The sequence below is a fragment of the Micromys minutus genome, assembly GCF_963924665.1.
Source record: "Micromys minutus genome assembly, chromosome: 2".
Taxonomy (NCBI): domain Eukaryota; kingdom Metazoa; phylum Chordata; class Mammalia; order Rodentia; family Muridae; genus Micromys; species Micromys minutus.
In genome coordinates this window covers 88,668,402-88,691,253 of record NC_137971.1, presented here as the reverse complement: position 1 = coordinate 88,691,253, position 22,852 = coordinate 88,668,402, and the positions used below count along the sequence as shown (strand labels likewise).

Genomic DNA, 22,852 nt, shown 5'->3' with positions numbered 1-22,852 from the left:
CCAACTGCTGACATCCATAGAGAGGCCTGCAAACGAAGTTAGACACGGAGGAGAAAGTCTTCCTGATGAACATTTCAAACTCTTTTTACAACTTGATTACTTTCTCTGTCTGTCTTTCTTTTGTCTTTTGTTTATTTTTATTTTTTAATTGTGTGTGTGCGTGTGTGCGTGCGTGCATGTGTGTATGTGTGTGTGTGTGTGAGTGTGTGTGTTTTAAGTCACATAAGTGACTTAAAAGCTTTAAAAGGCCATCAGATCTTATGGCGCTGGAGCTAAAAGTGGTTGTGAGCTGCCCAATATAAGTGTTGGGAACCAAATTTGAGTCCTCTGGAAGAACAGAAAATGTTCTTCACCCTTGAGCCATTTCTACAGCCCCTTAGTATTTTTGTTGTTGTGTTGTTTTAAGGTAGAATCTTACCCTGGAGGCTGAAGAGATTGCTCAGTGGTTAAGGGTGTTTATTGCTCTTGCAGAGCAATTGAATTCAATTTTCAGTACCCAAATCAGGTAGCTCACAACTGCCTATAACTCCAACTCGTGGGATGTGGTACCTTTGTTATTGTGGGCACCACCACTAATATACGCACACCCATTACACAGACCCACACATGTACACAATTAAAGGTAGCAAAATAAACTTTATTGTTTAAACTGGCTTTGGATTTAAGCTATAGCCTGGGCTGGCCTTAAACACAGTTCCCCACGGGTTCAGATTATGTACATGATCTACCACCCCTGGTTCATCTTACATTTTTCTGTATTGTTCAAAACTAAGAGGGTGTCTTTCTTTGCCATCCCTGGGTTCCTGGGGAGAATATTTTCTTCATACAGTTTTAAAACCCTTTCTAAACAAGAGTAGCCCCTTTCCATAGATGGCAGTGTCTAAAACAGCCATACTTTCTGATGACTCAAGACCTTATAAAATCTACTACAGTCTCAAGAACTTAGGGATAAAACCGCACTTGAATGTCATACAAATGCACAAATGCTCCTTATATTTTCGGTTACCCCCCCCCCCAAAACTGTCATCTACACAGAGGCAAAGTGGCCACTCCCAATGCCCAGTTGAATCATGTCACTAATTTGGCCATACTCTTCTTGTGACTCCTAATTACAGCAGAGTAAAACCAGAGTCCTAGGCTAGAGATGCAGCGCGGTGGGTAGAGTGCTTGCCTAGCATGCAGAAGGTCCTGGGTTCAGTCCCACAGCAGAACATACATTGGATGTGGTGGTGTTCTCTTGCCTGTAATCCCAACACTCACAAGGTGGCATCAGAAAAAAACAAGAATGCAAGGTAATCCTCAGTGAGTTCAGGGACAACTTGGGATACATGACACCCTGTCTTAAAAGAACAGCTCAAAGCCAGAGTTCTTTGTAACCTCCAGGATGTGGAGCTGCCTGTCCTCCTCTTTCTTACCTCCCCAACATCCTGCGTACTTTCTCCACTCCAGCCACCCCAGCCTCCTACCATTACTCACACCCGCTCCTGAGCCAGGACCACTTTCTCCAGCTAGCTGCTTCCCTTGTCAACCCCCAGCCTTAAACTTTGACTTTTTTGGGGTCTCCTCTTACATACCACCTTCTCTGAAGGCTCCCTGGCATCCCCATTAAACTTGAATTTCCCTTCAGCAGATCTGATCACCCCTTAGGTCACCAGTCACTCCTTTCAGTATAACAAAGTTACTTAGTTCTCTGGGCTCTACAATGGCAGTTTGAGTGGCTGTTCAATCACAGCAAGAATTTTTATTCTTTCATCTTCTTTGCATCCCCAGCTCCTAGTGTAATGTCTAGAACATAGTAAACAGCCAGCAAGTGATTCCTGAGTAAGGGATGTGTGGCTCTATTGGAAAGGACTAGCCTAGCATACATAAGCTGTGGGTTCAGTGCACACACACACACACACACACACACACACACACACACACACAACAACAACAACAACAACAGCAGCAGCAGCAGCAGCAGCAACAAGCTTCATGTGTATCATAATTCTAGATGGAGAAAACTGGTCTTCTTACCCCACTCACCTATGTCCTCTGGGAAAATTGAACCAGGACATTTGCTTTTAAATTCGACTAGTATCATTTGATGCATTCTAGAAATGGTCTTGTGGTGAAGACATGGAGCTCATGGGGATGGATAAGAAATATGTTAGCAGACCCCTTCTCGACACTGATCAACTCTGTGACTGTGAGCCCATGGATCAGCCTCTGGGCTAATGTTTTACAAGGATGCATTGGCATCTTTCCTAAAAACTTCTGCCTGCTTCCAGAGGAGTTCTGTGAGCATCCTTACGTCTCCTTTATCCACATGGCAGATCAGACTATAGAATATCTTTGCAGAAGAGTTGAACTGGAGGAGGAGTCCCTGCCCTGACCAATCCGTCTGTCTCTAAGAGTTTTCTATGGGCCACTGTGTGCCAGGCCCAGCTCTAGGAGTATGGCAAGAAGACAGTGAGTTGACTCATGTGTATCAGATCCTGTGCTAACTGCCTGAGGCCTGTTAGTTCAGAGAGTGCATTCAGACACACTCCATGATTGCCCCTATTTGAAGTGTACCTAAGATGGTCCCTTATTACACCTTCCTAAAAATGCCCTTTATTGTACCAAATCTCCTCTTTCCCTCAGTAATGTTAGAAAATTGGACACAGAGGAAAGTAGTCTGATGTTTACGCTCAGACGAAATGTAGATCCTTTTTGGCTAAAGTACCATTTGCCCCAGTTCTCAAATTGGATTTAGTCGAAGTAGTGCCTTCCTCTCCTCCCCCCCCCCCCCATAGTTGAAAAGGCAAAAAGTTTCTTATGACAAAGGTGAGACAGAAGGTCATTCCTAAGGGTGGGAATATTTTGTAGCAAAAGGAAGAATCTACATACTTTTCTTCTTTGTCCCCCCACCCTGTCCAACTTTTCCCAGTTCCGCCAAGTCTTCAGTATTCAAGACTGAAGGTGACGACCTCCCCCATAGTCAGGCTCCATAGAAAACGTTGGCTTCTATATGGGGGAACTATAGGCTTTTCAGTCAAGCTGCCTGGTTGACAGTGTGCCTCCCACACTAAGAAACCCAGTGACCTTGGGCAGATTAATTAAACTGTCCTACTTCCCAGGATAAATTTGTCAAAAGGAATACACTGTTTTTGCCTTCTACATCTGAGACTCTGAGCTATCCTTTTTTGTTTGTTTGTTTGTTTGATGACAAGATCTCATGTAGCCCTGACTGGTCTTGAACTTGCTAGATAGCTAAAGATGACTTGGAACTCCTGATCTGTCTGCCTCTATCTCTCCAGTGCTAGAGTTACAGGTATACATCACCATGCCTGATTTTATGTGGCACTGGGGATCAAACCCAGGCTTCGTGTTACCTATGCAAGTACTCTACCAACTGAGCCACATTACCAGCCCTATTAATTCATATAATGATAGAAATATGGGCAAGGAGTTACCAGAGCAGATGTCACAGGCGACATTCTAAATATTGCATAGTAATCTAACTCGGCAAACTGAATTGTTAAAGATCAAGAGGAAAAATTAGCTTGGCACGGTGATGAACTCAGTCCCAGCATGTGAGTAAGGTAGAAGGATCTAGAACTCCAGGCAAGCCTAAACAATATGGGGAGTTGTAGGCCAGCTTGGTCTATGAGACCTTATCTCAACAAATAATCTTAATTTAAATTTAAAGCTTCCTTAGGGAGAAGTGGTAGCGCTCAGGGAATGGGAGGTAGAGGGGGGAGGCTGAGGCTGGCTCAGACTGGTTGAAGAGATATTAGTAGAATGAACAGCTGAGCAGCTTTTTCTAGAACATGGGAGCATCTGGGCTGTATTGAAGATTTTAAGGGAGGAGGGAATAGGTAAGGTCTGTGAGCTGGGGGATGGCTTGGGGGGAGGTGCGTGGATTTAGTAGAGGCAGTGCCTCTTCATCCTCAGAAACTGTTGCCTTGGGGATGGGGAAGAATTGTGATCAGTCACGTCAGAGGCAGGAACGATGGCTCAGTGATGAGGAGCACTGGGCTGCTTTGGCAGAGGACCCAAGTTCAGTTCCCAGCATCCACATGGCAGCTCACAGTCATCCCTACACCCAGTTCCGAAGTATCCGACTCCTCCTTCTGGCCTCTGTGAGCACTGCACATGCGTGGTGCACAGACAGCCCTGCAAGCAAAACAGTCATACACATACAGTAACTCTCAGACTAACTTTAAAGAGACATTCGAGGCAAGGAACACAGGTATTAGGCTGTCAGGGTCAGTTAATGGGGACAGAGAGGAAGATGCATAGAGCGTGTCTCCAACCACGGGTGGTACTGACAGACAAAACAGCCCTATGGCCTGTCATTGTCTTTGGGCAAAATCTCCATCCATGGTGGAATAAAAATGTGCGTGCACGTGTGTGTGTGTGTGTGTGTGTGTGTGTGTGTGTGTGTGTGTGTGTGTGTGTTTGTGTGTGTGTGTGTGTGTAAGTAACTATTCACACCACAGACAGGTGGGTTTGACTCTTATTCCACCATGTTCCTCTGCACAGGGCGTCTTTACTAGAGTTCCACCTTCAGTTTCGATCAAATGAATTCTTCGATGAAATTTTCAGAACGACAAACGTGCTGAGCATTCAGGGTGAATTCAAAATCACTTTCAACTCATCTTAATGTTTTCTTCAAAAGCCAGTGCAGCACGCTCTACCCAGCCAAGCCAGCACACAGTGCTCAATAAGGACAATTTTTCATCTAAAATTACTTCTGTGGTTTTTTTTTTCTATTGAGATTAGAAAATATGGGTTTTTTTTTTTTTAGCAGAAAACTTCTGAATAGTTATTAAACATTCAAAAGAAATATTAGAGCCTTTTTGGGGCCCTTTAATTTTTCAAAATGGTTGTGTTTGTTTCATACAAGGACCCTCTTTAGCTAAACATGACTCCTTGGGAAAATGAAAGAATTAAAAAAATCATAGGAGTCTCAAAGTATCTATTAGGAAAGCAGTGTTGAGAAAAGAAAGGGATGGGGAGAAGGAAAGTGCAGGACTCATACCCTAAATTTCTTTGCCAGGGACTCAAAGCCTTGGGACTCAGGCATATGACTACTCTGCTTTTATGCTCCTAGGATGTGAGTTAAACATCTTCAAGCAACACACTTCGTCCCCAGCTCTTCCCTCCAATACAGTGACACACTCTCCCTAACCACACCCCCTTAGTCACACTCCTGATAGCTCAGTGGTCCTAGCCCAGAAACCTAATATTGTATCTCTTACTGTGCAGGCCAAATGTCTCCAAGTTCTTGGCCTTTTATTTAGGAATTGTCCCAGAGTAACAAGGAAACTAGATTAAAAGGCAAAGCAATAATGCAGATGATAAAGGATGATACTCAGCCAACTGTGACACCAGGCCTTGTGAGTAAGAGTACTCCGGACCAGCTATTGTCTGTCTTCCTTTGCAGAGCTCAAGAAAAGGAGTTTGGTTGTAAAGGGGCATAATGTCCATGTTTCTCTGTTTAAATTGACAGATTGGATTACATAAGACTGCTCACTGCAAAGGCCCCTTTCTTTGATACATTAGATTTTAATAATATGCTTGCCAATTATGTACAGGCATGAGGTGGCTAATTGTGTGTCTCTCAAAAGTTTACTCTGAGGACACAGTTTGTCTTCTTGAACATGCGGCCTAGCCAGCTCAGCCCAGGTGGACTGATCTCCCTTGATGTCAGGATATGTTCTAGGACATGTTTAGATAGAAACAGCACTTACCAGGGAGTTGCTAAGGGGGATAACATACTTCTGTTACTTACAGAAGATACACATACATCCTGATGTCAGCAGGCTACTTGGGTGCATTGTTAGGAGGGTGTATAACTTGCTGAGCTTGTCCCTGACTTTGCCTGCCTCATTACCTGTCCCCTTATGTCTGCCTCTGACCCATGGGATTACAGGGGATCCGGACAGCAAGAGAGAAAAGCTTTTCCGTTTGTTCAGCTGCCTTATTGATACTTGATTTTTCTGTAACACATTGAAACTTGCCAAACAGATGGGGAATGCATTACTTTCAAAGACAGCCCATGGTTTGGAATTGTGATGGAAGAGAATATTATAGACTTCCTGTAGCTCTCACTTATGGATCCTAATTCTTCTTGTTGGAACCATTAAGAGCAAATTCAGCCCCTCTTCTGTGTGACAGAAGTTCACATTAATGCCAGCAAGAATCTTGTGCCTCCTGGTGATTACTTTTTCCTTAAGGCGTACAGGCCTACCAGTCCCTCACCGGTCCTCCTCTGGCTCTCCCATGGTGGCTGGTCTTATCATTTATTCACCAGCTACTTCCACATCTCAAAAGTCCAGATGCCCAGAAAAGAATCTGGTTTCAAGTGGGGAAGGGGGATGATACACATGCCCTTCATACAAAGTTAGTTTCTGATTGCTATATCACATTTTGGCTAAACTAAGGATATAACCTGTGATTGCTGCATGCATTAAGTACTACTGACTTTCTAGGTCCTCAAATAATTTACCTTGATTTATTTATATTATTAGGCTTCATACATCTCACCTATCGGAATTTTAATGATCTTGAATTAGGACTCCCATGTCCTTATCAATCTGTTGTATCATACCAAGTTCTGCTTCTTCCAGACTGTTGACAGTTTAGAAGATGGATTAAGACCCAGGTCATTGAATCATTTACCGGCACCACTTTACATACAGTGGTTACTTTGGATATGAATTCTCCTTTATTATTATTAGATCTAAGCTAAACCATCCAGAATGCTTGCAAAGGTTTTGGGAGAGGATTCACCATTCATCATGCTGAGGTCACACTTAACTGTGCCTACACAAGCTTACAAACTTCCTGTTCTGAATCTCGTAGCTCCGTCATAAAGGGAAGTGAAGTTAATCCGACAGCAACTGTTTTCAATGAACCTGTTACCTGAATGAGCTCTGACGCTGGGGAGGGGAGCTACAAGTTCATGTGTGTGCACAGGTGTGCATGTATGTAGTTCTCATGCTTGTGTAGCAAACATACTTAATGGTTTTTTGAAAGATTGGGAAACCACCTGATAAAACATCCAAGATGAGAACAGTGTTTGATTTTTCTGGGAAAGTGGCTTTGTTTGTTTTTATTTTTTTATTTTATTTTTTTAAATACTTGGAAACATGGCTTCCCTCTACCTGTAGCAACCCAAGACGACTACTGCCCTGTAGTGAAGCTCTACTCTGTGTTCCCAGTTGGTTGGCTCCAGTTGACAGAAAATAATTGCCTTCAGTACTGACAAAAGCTGAGGACCTAGTGGACCCTCTCATGGTGAGATACTGCCACCTACGTATGTCAGAGCCAGTGTCTGCCAGATTCAACCAAGGCCATTTGTTTTTCTTATGGGAATGGAAGCATCTCCATCAAGTTCCTCTGAGTGTCATCCTAATCATCCGTCACATCTGCCACCTCAGCGATGGGATGCAGCTGGCGCCAAGTGTATTCAGGTGAGGCGAGAGCTCTTCAGACACCTCCCAGAAGCCTTTGAAGGAGACGCCCCAGTCACATGAGAAGGTCAAGTACCACAACATCTCCAGACAGCAACAGCGCTCCCCTGAATCAGCCCCACGTGACTCCTCAACAAAGATCAGAGTAGACGGAACCTGAGACTCAGAGACAAGCTGCAGCTCACATGCAGAATGATGTTGCGTCGCAGGGGTAGCGCTGAAGAGGGGGAAACCGGGAGGATTCTAGGTATTTTTGAAGGGAGAAATGACATGACTTGCGGGTGTGGGAGGGTGAGAGGAGAGGAGGAATAGATATGGTGACAATTAGATTTTTAACTAAGATGGAAAATACTGGGTGGGAAGGCTGGGCTAGGTGAGAGAAAAGAGGATGATAAAGATGGAGATGTCTGTTAGACAACTTGCTAGGATCTAAAGACGACATTGGATGTATAGATCTATAATGTAAGGAGGGAAGAGGCTAGCTACCTAAACACTGGAACTAGTAAATGTAGTATTAAACCAGGGAACGAGATAAGAGAATGCTGAGAACTTCTATTATTGGCCACAAAGACCATTGCACGTGTGTGATGTTAATTACCTTGTCCATTCCTAGGGTCAAGGAAGATTCTTCCTTAGGAAGAACTTGGCCCAGTCAGTGTCCTTTGCTAACATGTCACATGGGGAAAGTGTGGGCTGATGCCAGCCTCCTCCACTTCTCTGTGCAGGCTGCAGGTTCACTTGTGTCCCAGCACCAGCTCAGAAAGTGTCATCCTCCAGGCACACTTCCAGTGCAATTAATCATGTTAATACCTATAAATAAAGTGCAACCAAGTTACTTTAACAACGCATGCTAATTATCGTCAGGATTGTTGGTGAAAGCCCCCCCCCCTCCATGTCTCCATCTCTCTCTCCCCCACCCCTCTCTCATGCCCATTTTTTCACATCTTGGGGTTGTTTCAGAAATGCAGTTGGAGTTTGTGAGAGGAGGGGGATGAGCATAACAGAGGCCATGTTACAAAGGGACCTGGTTTTGTCCCTCTATATAATTGTTATGGCTGAAGATAAAGTATCCAGAAGGAATGCTGTAATTAGGATTGCACTTGCTACTGTTTCTTATGAGGTTTTGTTTTTTCCCCAGAAAGTGGCACTTTAAATAATGGAGTTCTCGGTGGACCAGTCACACTGAAGAACAGTATACTGAGAGGAAAATATGAGATCAGACGTTCCACAGCCTTGTAGCTCGTGGCCTGTAGCTCAGGTCTCTGGACAGCAAGCCTCAGGTGTCTGCCTTGGCTCTGTTTTCCCAGTGCTGGGGTTGCACACTTGTGCCAGCACACCATGGTTTTCACATGGGTTCTGGGAGTCAGTCTCTGGTCTTCATGCTCGCAAGGCAAGGGCTACGCCACCTGAGCTGCCACCGCAGTCCTTGTGTGTTATTTAACTTTCATTGTTATCAAATCTGTGTTTAGATATTAATTTCCCCAAAGGAGCTATCTGAGAAGAGCTGAGAAATGGCACTGCTTAGCTGAGGTTAACTAGGCAGCCGAGGCTTTAATGGAACTCCCACTGATCACACTGTATGTCTAAGCTTCAGGAACTTAGAAATACAAAGATTTAGACCGTTCATTTTTAATGCCATCATTAAAAGTGTCTTGTTTACATTTGTCATCTTATGGCTTGCTTTTGATTTCTGTTAGATCTCTCTCTAACCCTCATCCCCATCCCGTGTTTACCCATCCATTTTTAATTATTGATTTTCCACAGTCATGTTAGGTCATGCTTTTCATTTGTCTTAGCCACAAACTCTTTCTCTAACTTTAGTTCTTTCTTTAGAGTATGCATTGCACATCCTTAGCATATATAAGTCAGCTTAAACTGATGTTACTCTACTTTTACTATACATCATGCGAAACCCACACAGTTTTAGTCTTTTATCTTCTAGTGAATAGCATCAGCAAAATGACAATTATTGAAATATTTAGTTATCAATCCTGGGAATGACTTCAGCAACTCACTCAGGTTATGTATCTACCTTTTGTCCCAACAAAGCACAGGGTAGTGGATATTGTGGTTAGCATAGTTTCCTACAGCCCCCTTCTAGGATGTTGTGGAGTGGGGACGGGATTCATGAGGATAATTCCAGGAGGACATAAAAGTGCACAGGCTAGCCTGAAAATACTACTAATGTTGACCGCCACAGGCACAGTCCGAGAAAGAAGATTACAGATTGGCAGACAGAGAACTTACACTCCTGAGAATTCCCCAGCGTGCCTGCTTGCTGATAGTGCTGCACTGGCCACACAGAGCAGGAACCAGTGAGGCATCTCTCCGCATGGCATTTCCCTTCCCTTTGCAGCCTCCAGGTCATTCCAGGCCAGTGATAATTTCTGCATTCTTATTCTGTCTGGCTGAAAGAGGAGGCAGCCATTCCACCATTTCTTTATATTTGATTCTCCTCAGTGTCCCAAAAAATGTCCCCAGAATCTCAACAGTCCTGTACATATCATTCTCTAAACCATAGCACAAGTCACAATTCGGACCGACAAGTAACTCCCCTGTGTAATGTTTTTGCAGATAACACTAGCAGATCTGAGTCCCCAAAGGTGACAGTTGGAAGTTGCTCCTGATTGTGTCAAATAACCTCTGAGGAGCACATTCACTTCTGGTTGGGAAGCATTGGCTCAAGAGAATGTCCAAACTAGAGGCTTAAGTCTTTACAAAAAAAAAAAAAAAAAAAAAAAAAGGCACCTACTCCTGCAGGAAGAGTAGCAGTTCCGGGGTTAAATGTTGGTTCAGTTTCTAGTAGACCAAGTACTCCCACACTCGGCACACCAACTGCACAAGCCATGCCTGTTTCAGCTAAAGTAGGCACTTTAATGTCCCTCACAGGGCAGAGGTTTACAGTACAGATGCCTGCTTCTCAGTCCCCTGCTGTAAAAGCATCCGTTTCGGCAACATCAGCAGCTCAGCACGTTCTTATTAATCCATCATTAGTTGGCTCTAAAACATTTTTATTACTACTAATACGGTATCACAAAACACAGCCAATGAGTCAACCAATGCACTGAAAAGAAAACATGAAGATAATGATAATGTCGATGATGATGACGATGGTGATGTTGATGATGGTGATGGTGATGATGACAATAATGACAACCATGATAATTTGTAATCTAGCCTTGATGCATGTAACCTGTATTCTTGGTCTTGGGTCAATTGCACTGAAATTTAAAGACCACATTAGGTGTTTTAAAGCTGTACTTTAGAAAGTGGTATTTAATAAATACACTTACTGTGCTTTTTGATCGAAATATTCAGTTTTACTAGAACTAGTAATGGTTTTTCATCAACCTTTATGCATTAAAAAAATAAAACTGTCATTTATCAATTCTTGATACCAAACCTGTATCAGCTGATGGGGAAAAGCAACTTTATCATCAAATGCGGCGATCTCCTAGCCCCTCGAGGGATGATGGCTCTGAGTTACTATTGCAGATTCAGCCCCAAGACTCTGGGAGAAGAGTGCTGAACTTATAGCCAAAAAAGATGCTCTCAGATTAGGGAAATGAGGGAATGGAGAGATGACCCAGTGGTTCGAAAGCACTTGTTGCTCTTTCAGAGGACGCAGGTTCAGTACTCAGCATCCACATGGTGGTCCACAACCATCTCTAATTCCAGTTCGAGGGGACTCATTGCTCTCCTGTGATTCCCATGAACACCAGACATATGGTGCACATACATACACACAGGCAAAACACATGAATAAAATGAGATAAATATAAAAGAGTAAGTGAACTAATGATGGATGGATGGATGGATGGATGGATGGATGGATGGATGGATGGATGGGTGGGTGGGTGGGTGGGTGGGTGGGTGGATGGATGGATGCCCTAATGATTAATCCAGTGTTACTTTAAGGAAGAGTGGCATCGGGTGGTGTATAGGGAAAATGGGGAATTTTTTACTGTTTTATATAAATCTTTTTTTAATTTTTTAAATTTAATTTTATATTTTAATGCTCATTTAAATTCATGTGAATGCAGATAGGGAGGCATCAGCTCCCCTGGAGCTGTGAGCCTGATGTGTGGGTGCTGAGAATTGAACTCCAGCCCTCTGTAAGAGTAGCACTCTCAACCATGAGCCATCCTTTCAGCATCCATAAGCAAAATTTTAGAAAATGCACACACATTGATTTCCTTCTGAAGGCATGGTCGCGTGTAGCCTAGTCTGCTTTTGAAGTCCTTAAATCTGATCCTCCTGCCTCTACTTCCCAAGTGCTGGGAGCATTGCACCACCCCTGGTTTATCTGTTGCATGCTAGACAAATGGAACCACATCCCCCCACACACAAGATTTCTTTTTAAATAACTTGCAGATCAAGAATGTTTGCTTTGATAAATTATTTGTTTAACTTACATGTTTTTTAAAGATGCAGTCATCTGAGAGCTTTGTTGTTTCCTTTCAACTCATGAGTACATAGTCTTGCAAAAGAAATATTTATGAATGGGATTCATGGCGGGGACAAAAACCACACAGCTCCACATACTTAGTACAGAAGGAATCTGACACTTCCCATTTAACTATGTGCCTGGACAGGCAGGAGTAGAATGAGTGTATTTCCATTGCAAGCCTTTCGGAGTAGGTCCACAGTGTGAGCCCTCAGAAAATATATGCTGAAAGAATTGATTATGCAACCTCCATGGGCACGATTTTGTCCACTTTTAGAATTACTTTCTCAAACTGGGACTCTCTGGGCAGGATGAGGTAGGCAAGGTACTGTGGAAAGGGAGAATAGATTCCAAGGACACAGGGGTAGACTGGGGTATAGAGAGCAAAGGGAAGGTTGGGCTCCTGCAGAAGTGAACACAGCACCACACAGCAACAAGAGCCTGCCGTTTGTGAAACCTCACTCCTGTACAATGCTCCCCAACCTCTTACCGCAGGGAATGCTCTGGCCACCCGGGTCTCCTAGGGCCAAGGCTCCAGAAAGCAGGACAGCCTGGGCTGCAAGGTGATGTGATTTATTTGCATGAGCCAGGCGATGCTTGAAGACACAGACCAATCCATCTGCCTTAGCTACCAAACAGATCCCTTTGCCTCCTCCCCGTCAAGGCAGGAGGTTGGCAAGGTGACCTTCCAAAGCTGAGTCTCTGCTTCTAAAAATAGAAGCATCCTCCAAGAATCCAGAAAGGGGGGAGGCTGTGGATGTTAAGGGCCAGAACCCAAGTCCCCAGAGCATTGTCAGTATGAAACAGTATTAATTAGACACAGGCTCACAGATCTATAACCTCAGGTATCTCACAGAAATTGAAACTAAATGAACTGGCGGTTTTCCTCTTCCTAGTTACACTCTCCTGGGCTTTAAGGAAAAAAAGAGAAAAAGATTCATATTTTCTGACCTATTTGGATTGGCTGTACATTGCCCAAGGAGATGTCTTCCCCAGTATCCCAGTAGATGGAATGGGAGTTCTTTGGGACAAAAACGGGACCTTGAGGAGCAGACAGCGGGGCTCCCTAAAGTCTGGCTTCTGAATTTCTCTCCTTGCAGGGGTACTGTGCAGGACTAGGTTTGTGTCCCAGTGTGTCCGATTATGTGGGAACCTGAGGTGCGAGGCTGCCACTACCATGATCATGCCGTATTCTTGTCTGGAGTTAATGAGGGCCTGGTAGATTCTTTGAGCTCTGCTATTGATCTACAGAGGTTGTTTGCAGTATTCTAAGATACATACGGCAGTGTAGAGTATGGGGGAGACTGGGCCTTGCAGGAGTGTGTGGGGATAGGATGGTCCGTTTGAGGGCTCTGTGTAGAGGGGCAAGCATAGCATTAGAATGAAGTCCTGCTGGAAAGACCACAGAAAGTTGAGTGGAGCTGTGAGCCAAATCTCTGAGCTCTGCTGGGGTGACCAGCCCTGTGAGGCTCCTTTTGCGTGGCTTTGTGCTGAGATCGCTGATTCTCACACACATATGAGTAGAGCCACATAGAGGGATGCTCTGGGAATGCCGCAGAGCCTGTATGAGGTTGTCCATGTGGGTTGTGAGTGTGGTGGCTTTCTGTGGACAGCCTCCTCCACTCTGCTATCCACAAACGAGTTGTGATTCCTGAGATGTTGAGCCGTCCCAGTACAGGGGTGGAGTTTCTGTGTCACGAGCCGAACAAAAGCAAAATGTCCTGTCAAACACTGCCCTGCAGCTGAGCCTCCTGCACGTGGGCTGAGGACACTTCCTAATGCCTTGCTCTGTGCTTTCTTAACAGGATCACGTGGATCTGGGCGAGCTCATGTTTTCACTCTGTTATCTCCCCACGGCTGGCAGGCTGACCATCACCATCATAAAAGCAAGGAACTTAAAGGCAATGGACATAACGGGAGCATCAGGTGGGACATTCTTCATCTGGTTCTAATGCAGCACATCATGAATTTCCTTCTTATTGTGGTACCTTGGGTCTGGAGCCAACTTGCCTAGGTTTAATCACATTCCTACCACATCTAGGTGCTGCATGACCTTGGACAAGTCACTTCAAATTCCCATCTGTAAAGGGAGAGTAAGATTAGTATCTGGCCCATTGAGTTGTTGTACAGTTCACTGAGCTAATATGTGTAAGACCATAAAGTGTATGATGTGTCAAGGTGCTACAGGGTGTTATTTGACTCCTGAGCCTTTTTTTCCACATAATTGGGACTCAACCTGCAGTTTGCATATTCTGAGGTAGTCTACCCTGTTAGGCCTTTCCTCTGACTTCATTATCTTAGACTCCTTGAAGATTAGAGATAATTCTGACTCCTTATAAACATGAACTATAGCTTGTAAGGGTTTTTTTTTTCAGTGAACCAAACATATACCTTTACATTGTAAACCCTGACACAAAATATCTCATTGTACAGTTCATACTATGCACTATGCACATTCATGTCAGTTTTGGCTACGTGGTCACTATCACACAGTACGCCAGCTCATGGTCAGTAACTCAAAGAAACTGAGATACAGTGTATTTTTGTTGTTGCTGGGGTGTGTACATGTGCATTCCTCTGTGTGTGTGTGTGTGTGTGTGTGTGTGTGTGTGTATGTGTGTACCTGTGTATGCATGTAGATATAAAGACCAGAGGTCAGCCTCTGGGGTCATTCCCCATGAATCATTTTCACTAGCTCTTTACTACTGTTCAGCTAAAAAGGGGTACCTGTATCTCTGTACCTAACTACATGGTGCCCTGACTTCTAACCCCTTCTGGAAGGTACTTCAAGACAGAGGAGATGTACATTTTTGTTCCCCTTGATTAGAAACAGCCCGGAATATAGAGCGTAGAATATATCAGCATCTTGAGTAAATACTATCCCTGACTCTGAGTTTTGAGAACAGTTCTCTCATTGAGACTTGGGCTCAATGGTTAGGCTGTGATTTACAGGAAATACCAGGAATCCTCTCGTCTCTACTTCCCTTGCACTAGGATTACAAGTGCAGGCCACCCACCATGTGCAGGTAGGTGTATACGTGGAAGGTAGGATCTAATTCAAGTCTTAGGCTTGCATGGCAAGTTTGTTACTGACTGGCATTTACTCCTACATGTTGATGCGTTCTGTTCCATACCCCTGGCTGGTTCTAAGCAAGGAAAAACAAAACCAAAAAGATACAGCTCCTCTGGCTTAAAGTACCTTCTGGAAAGAGTCGAGGAGTCACGTGGCTTGTAGTTAAGCAGAGAGACACGGGACTCCTTTTTGAGCTGCACGGTACTGAGGTTTCAGTGGGATCAGAAGCACCTCCTCCAGAAAGCATCCAGCCTCCTCACCTGTGAACCTTGATATGCTAGGAGTGTCCTGTCCCCCTCTTCCTAATTAATGAACAGCTTCTCCCTTTGCAAACACATTTCCAGGAATTCATACACACAGGATGCCCCATTCTCTAGGAACTCAGAACTTATTCCCCTATTTAACGGCCCAAACTTTAAGCAAAGATTTTCATGGGTAGCCCAGAGTCGGGATACTGAGTCTTGTCTCCCACTCCTTGGAGATGTCTGTTTCTCTTCCTTTCACCAAGAGGCTGGTCCTGTATTCTGGTTGGCATATTTCCTAATTTGGTAACAGATGTTTTCACCCTATTTTTAAATTTCATGAATTTTGAGGAGACAGTGTCCTGTGCTTCTTTCTTGAATGAATAACTTAATTGGTCTAACTAGTCACTGCTCACATCACGTACCACGTGAATTAAAAGTCTTCAAACTCTAGTCTCCAGACAGAGAAGGGGAGTCTTCCTCCACTGGCCACACATTCCCAGTGTCTCCATTTGTCCTCACAATGCCCTGTTCTCCTGCCTGTGCAGATCCCTACGTGAAAGTCTCGCTCATGTGTGACGGCCGGAGACTGAAGAAGAGGAAAACATCCACCAAGAGAAACACACTTAATCCCGTTTACAATGAAGCCATAGTCTTCGACGTCCCTCCCGAGAGCATTGACCAGATCCACTTGTCCATAGCTGTCATGGACTATGACCGGTGAGATGCCAGGAGCTTTTTGTCTATGCGGTCTCACTGTTCTTGGGGCAGGATGGGCAGATTAGGGAGCAGCCACATGAGCAGCCATGTTAGGGAGCTCAGCTGGGGTCTCAGGATAGAGTGACTGAAAGAATAGCATATGGGAAGCAAACTGACAGGGAGTCACATTGTCCAAACTATAGTGTAGAATCCTGTTGCTACAGCACCTCTAATATCCTCAGCTCTCCCCTCCCCCTTTCTTATCTTTCCTCTCCTGCACCCTCCCACATGCCACCTTTGCCCCTTCACATCTCTGCACACTTCCTGGTATCTCTCTATGGAGAACTATGGCCCCTCAGGTCTTGTTTTTCATTGAGCAGTCCCGACTCCTTTAGTGGAAAGCTTCTACCCAAAACACAGAATGATTACTTTAGCCACGCCACCAATGTTTCTAAATATATAACTTCGATCTTTTTTTTTTTCCTTCTTGCAATGTTTAATAAAGATCATTTCCATCCACTTAAGTCTGAAAGCAAACACAGAAATGTTCTCTTGGAAATGCTAGAATCAGTATGGATGACAGGGTACATTAAAATGTATAAGATGCTAGACTTTTTAATTAATACAGCACAGAGGAGATATTTATAGCCTGCATTGTAGCCAATTGTGTATTTAAAGGACAGAATTTGAAAAACAGTCATTTTAATATGCAGAGGAAGCAGCAACAGGGAATTATACATGTTAAACCAGTCATTAGACTGAAATGCAAAGTCTCTTTTTAATTAGAAACCTCCCACGTGGTCTGGGTGCAATTATAAAAAAAAATCAGTCTGACTTCTAATATAATCTTACTAATATTATTTGTAGCTAAAAGTTTTTCCATCTACCTCTGAAAGGTCAGCACAGCAGCCTCTGTGATCAAAATGTTTCCCAGTAGATCCCAACATGAAGCATGCCTTGTCTTCTGATACAGTTGCCCCTGAGTGTAACAACCCGTGCTGGGCATGGACATTGCCCTGTCTTCTTTGGACATATATAATACCACAGTGCCAGGTCTCAGAGGGGGATGCTGTCCACCAGCTGTGGAAGGCTAGGGCAGCCCTTCCTAAGCTATTGCCAAGGTTCCTGCATCAACAAACCTGATTATGTGATCTCTGCACCAATTCAATTATCAGTAAACTCATGAAGGTGGACTGGCAAAACCCATACCAGGATGCACAGGGACTCTGTGGGCATCTGATTTTAGTGAGCATGGACTTAACTATCCGAGACAGTCCATTCCCACCTCTTCTTCTCCCCCACACAAATAGAATAGAAGCCAGTGGTATTTTCAGGGAGGAAAAAGAGGCTATCCTGCAGAATCCAAGAATGGGCCACACCCTTCCAGTTATTTCAAGGGACCTTTCCTTCCCTAAGGAAAAAGTAAAATGTCTCAACTCAGAGACCTACTCACAGAAAGTTTCAGCCCTAAGTTTAAGGAGCTGGGTGTCACAGTTAAAAACGCTCGTTGGCTCAAAGAACCAAAGCTGAGCTTAGAAAGAGATGTGCAGATGACAGAAGCCGTCTCAAATGAAACAAGGAGCTAGGAGACCCAGGAGGCCTCCCCACCGGCCTCCACTATGCCGTCCTCGGTTGCCTCCTGTGGGAATTTGAGTGTGTTATACGTCACTCCTTCCTGAGGGTTCCTCTTCATTCCGTAAATCTGGAAGCCAGCTTAGCCTCTAGAACCAGAAAAGGTATCATTAGTTCAAATCAAGTTTTTTGAGTAAAGGTTCTCGGGCCAAATGAACCCATACCAGCATTAGGAAACTGAGATACAGTATTGAACCCCAGGTCTTTCTGATGTTTATTTTGGATTGTAGTTTTAAATTAGAGAAGTAGGTTTCAAAAAAAAAAAAAAAAAAAAAAAAAAAGCTCACTATTTTTAAATTTCCTCCACCCATTTGAGTTGTTGCTTTCACTCAGTGGTTCTCACCCTTCCTACTGGTGTAACCCTTCAATACATTTCCTCGTGTTGTGGTGACCCCCCCCCCCCGCACCATAAAATTATTTTGTTACTACTTCATAACTGTAATCTTGCTACTGTCATGTGTCGTGATGTGAACATCTGACATGTAGGGTATTTGATATATGACACCCCCCAAGGGGTTCGGGACCCACAGGTTAAGAACTGCTGCTTTTCCTTCTGCATACCAAAATTTTAAGAAAAAAACTGCTGTGACCCGTTTTCACAGTGTAGGTCACAATGAGGTCATCGGCGTGTGCCAAGTAGGCAACGAGGCTGAGCGGCTGGGCAGAGACCACTGGAGTGAGATGCTGTCGTATCCTCGGAAGCCCATCGCACACTGGCACTCCCTGATGGAGGTAAGACCTACCCCAATGTGGGCCACTCTGTAGATGACAAGTTTCACTGTTGAAATGCAGAGCTGTTCACAGCATGAATGTGCCAGGCTCTTCTATCCCTAGCACTGTCCCTGTGACACGTCCCAGGGCTGTTGTGCCTTGTGCAGGAGATTCTGTTCTCCAGCTTAGGACATTTAGATCAGGGACAGGTTTATGGTCATTTTTAAAGGATCAGTATTCTCTGATTCCATGTTACAGCTTTGGAGGGCATCCACATGAGACAGAAGGAGCCCTCAATTTTAGAACTGCCTCTGGCTCCAACCTGTAAGTCTTAAGTTGCTTAGCACTAGGTTCAGGTTTATTTAATAAAATAACAAAGCACAAAACAACAATGTGTAGAAAGTAAATCTCTCTCTTCCTTACATACAGCAAGTCCAAAGGGAGACAGTGTGGGGTGCGGCACCATGGTCGGCCGGAGCCTAGAATTCCCCCATCTTTCAGCCTAGCCGGAAGTTACTTCATTATGCAGTGCAGCTGCTAAGCTCAAAACCGTCTATCTGTCATGCCAAACACATGTGGGGAAAGGCCGAGGGTCAGAAGAGCACACAGCACTTCTTTCAGGGTTCTCTTCGAGATTTTCCAAGATACTGGTTCTTCTATGCCTTGCAGTCACAGGACTTTGGATGTGTCTACCTTCAAAGGAAGGCAATAAATACATTCTCTTTATTATGTATCTGACTTGCAAAGAAACGGAGCCTGGCCACTGGGCTGTCCTCCTATACCTGCCCCTCACCCACTCACTTCTCTGACACCTCTCATGCATCCTTCTTTTTGTCTGTTTATTGTCTCATCCACATGAAATTTCTCTCAACACTGACTTTCACTGAGAAACATCTCTGAGGATCACATGCCACAAAGACACATGAAGAGACCCTCGAGTGAGAGGCCCTTCTCTTTGTACCTCTTAGAGATACTGCAAGACAGATTTTTTTTTTACATAAATGTATTTGCCTATTGGTATGCATACAAGGGCACGTGTGTGGAGGCTGGAGGACAACTTTTGGGAAGTTGGTTTTGCTCCTTACACTTGATGGGCCTCAGATCCTGAACTCTGGTTGTCCAACTTGGAGACAAGTTCCTTAACTGACCCTCCCACTGACCAAAGAGTGTCTGAGCTGGAGTGTGAGTCATTAAAGAGATAAGCTTTGTGACTCAGAGGATGAAGGTCCAGGACACACAGGGCAGGGGCTCACTGAGGTTCCAGGAGACAGAAGCTGCTGGGAATGAGAACCCCAGAAAGCAAGGAAGGGTCATTGACCAAGGGTATGTGGGTTCCAGGCAGAGAACTTTCCTCTGTTCTCCCAGTGTAAGCAGCTTCTCCGTGCACCAGCATGAAGGTCAGCAAAAGAGATCACTGTCCAGCGTGGGTAGTTCCTCTGCCCTTGGCAGTGAGGTGAGTGTGGTGGAGTAAACATTCAGGCTACTAGAGAGGAATCTAACCCAGGCCTGAGGACAAGGGGGTGCCTCCCTTGAAGGAATCATACAGAAAGGTGCTAGTTACATTCAGGGATAGACGAGAGTACCCCAATTTGCAGGCCCCTGAGCATATATCTCTGGGTCATAGAAGGCAAACCTCTCTTCTGAAGTCAAAATTAATCCCTAAGGGAGACCTCAAGACCTGGGAGCCACTTGAGAAGGAGCCAGGGAAACTATGCCTCATTTCCTCAGCTCCTGGCGGAATTCTCAAAGGACCCCATTCTTGGGCTTAGTAAACTGCCCAGGGACACCACTGGTGAGTGACAGTGGCAGCCATGGTACTCCACCTCCCGTACCCTTCGGAGTCACTTCTGCTCCAAACTCTCCTTTGTGGTCAGAAGTGTCAAAACTCTGTGGCAGGTCAAGGGAAAGGAGGAAGGTCCACGGAGGCTGGAAAATGAGCCCTGATCCAAGCAGGCCTTTCTGGGTGGCCTTGGCAGGGTGTGGCAAGCCAGATGTGGGAGCACCACAGAGCAGGGGTAGGAAGCTCTGTGGAGGCTCCTTCCATTTGAGGGAAGAATGTCGTGCACCTTTGGTTCCTTAACTCCCAGCTTTTTTGCAAGTCTGTGTTCAACAGTTACTTAAGTGAGAAGTAAACATCTTGAGGATTAGAGCAATGAAAGCTGGGAGTCGTTTGTACAGCGGCTGGAACTACTTCAGCTAACACAGTGGCCATGTCTCAGTGGTTGCACCGGTACTAAGGAAATGACATGCCTGTGTTCCTGATACGGAAGGTGGGCGAGGCTGCTTCTTCTCTGTGGCCTCTTGCCTGTCTTTTGAAGTCATGTCCTTAACCATCTCCAGAGGGGAAATGCTGCCTTCCCTTTTAAAAATAAGCATGCAGCTGGCAAAATTAGGGCAATGGTACCAGATGAGATTAAAGAAGGTGGGAGGTGGACCGTGCTTTTTCAGCCACTCTGTGGGTGGAGGCGGTCACAGGCAGTGCTGGGGAGTGTGCGTGCCGGAGTTGGGTGGACCTAGATTCACACTGCTGTGCCGCCACGTGCTGGTTGGCTGTGCCTCACCTTTGCGTTTCCTCGTCTGTCTAGTTGTCATAATTGCCGTTCTCTCATGGGCATTTGTAAAGATTTTTAAGGGAGTGGGTGGGTTGAGATGGGGTTCCATATAGCCAAGGCTAGCCTTGAGCTCGTTATAGAATGGAGAATGAACTTGAACTTCTGAATCCCCTTGCATCTCGTAGGTACTAAGACTGTAGGGATACACTGCCACACCTATTTTACAGTGTGCTGGGGGTAGAATCTGGGTATTTTTACTGCTGAGCAAGCACCCTGTGACTGAGCTATATCCCCAACGTAGAAGATCATCAAGTCTATGATAGATTATCTATGAGAATGCACTCCATGGCTGGCGCCTAGCTAGTGCTCAGTAAAGTTTTCATTATTGTGTGTCCTACATTCTGATGGGTCTCTGTGTGTCCTCATAGAACTCTGTAGCATAAGGAAATAACACCCATGTTGGTTTTCATGGCAACAGCTAGGAACCCCAGTGAGCATCATCCCAGGTTAAAAGAGTGGCTTACTCAGCACTTACCTAGGCATGGGCATACAGATCTTTTTGTTTTGGTTTTGGAGACACATTTTGTCTGTGTAGCCCTGGCCATCCTAGAAATTTCTCTGTAGACCAGGTTAGACTTGAACTTACAAATCTGCCTGCCTCTGCTTCCCAAATGCTGAAATTAAATGCATAGGCCACCACCATCCAACTCAGGTATATAGATTTAAGGTCTACCCTTTTTCTTCTTTAATTCAATTGTAAAATTAGCCTGCTATCAGGCACTCTTAAATTAAAAAAAAAAAAAAAAAGGAAATTGCTAAATCCTGGACGTGTGCACACGAGAGAGAGAGCGTGTGTGTGTGTTTGTGTGTGTGTGTGTGTGTGTGTGTGTGTGTGTGTGTGCGTGCCCATGTGCATGTATGAGTGTGTGAGCGTATAAGCATATGTATGGAGCACAGGGCAGAGTGAATAAGAAGTAGCATGAGTTGGGAATTAGTGTGAAAGGAGGTTGGCCTGACAGAAAGGCCATTCTGCTGGGGACCAAAGGACTAAGTCATAAGTGACCCTGATTCCTGCAGAGACCTGGCCATCTACTCAGGGTTATAGCAAACATACACTGACATTGCCAGGGTAGGTAGAAGACGGAGTCTTCAGAACCAGTGATTTCAAAAATCCATTTCTCTCTTTGGGACTTGGCACAGCCTCACTGCACACCCAAAGGTCAGCAAGAGCCTTCCTCGTTACTCTTTATAATGTCATTAGCTCAGAAAGCCATGCAACCTCTCCCAGAACATTCCCTAGGACTTAGAGGCAAGAATGTCCCTTCCGCAGGACTGCAGGAGATCACAGTGCTAAGGGCGTTCTTACACAGAATCTTCCTCTGTGCATCTAAGATAAGATGGTGTTTATCTGTCATGGCCTCACACCTCCCTCACCCTCCTGACAGTCAAGTTGACCTACATCCCGAGCCTCGAGAGATTGGCAGGCAATAGTTCCAGGTTTTGCATAGCTTCCCTGTGAAGTGCTATGTAATATCAGGAATAAGACTTGGAATTATGGGAAATCAGATGTAGATGCCATTTTGTTAAATCATGCTTTACTTTTCTGAGATGATAGTGACAGATAATCTGCTGAGAATATATGGTAAAGTTCTTATCTAGATTCATAGTATGTAATAATAACCCCATTTATAGTATAGAATTGTAACATATTTTACACACGCACACACACATTCACCCCAAGTTTGAAACTCTATGATCAGATGAATTGAAGCAGGAACTAAGTATAAAAGTGGCCTCTGGACTACTATGAGCCACAGGAACAAGAAATATAGAAAATATCAATCCTATACTAGGAAGCTCAATGTGGACTCATCTTCTCCTAATGCCTGTCCTTTGTACAGACATGTAAATCAGGCAAGAAAGGCTTTACACCAGCATGGCTGGCCGCTGAGATCACCCGATTAACCCTGCTACACCCTTTCTCCAGGACAGTCCAATAGCACAGGGAATACTGTAATGACCAGAGTTGTCTGTGTCCTACTCAGGCTCAG

At 44.6% G+C, this 22,852-nt stretch overlaps 1 protein-coding gene across 1 annotated transcript in view; it reads left to right on the top strand.

The window, feature by feature from the left end:
• SYT9 (synaptotagmin 9) overlaps nt 1-22,801 on the top strand; it is a gene marked incomplete at both ends in the record, with an annotated part of 138,965 nt that extends 116,164 nt beyond the window's left edge. Inside the window, 4 exons of the mRNA XM_080913031.1 lie at nt 13,698-13,818; nt 15,756-15,927; nt 18,141-18,270; nt 22,703-22,801. Of these exons, the coding sequence (XP_080769157.1) occupies nt 13,698-13,818; nt 15,756-15,927; nt 18,141-18,270; nt 22,703-22,801 (522 nt within the window). The remainder of the gene's footprint in view (nt 1-13,697; nt 13,819-15,755; nt 15,928-18,140; nt 18,271-22,702) is intronic.
• Nucleotides 22,802-22,852: the final 51 nt, after the last annotated feature.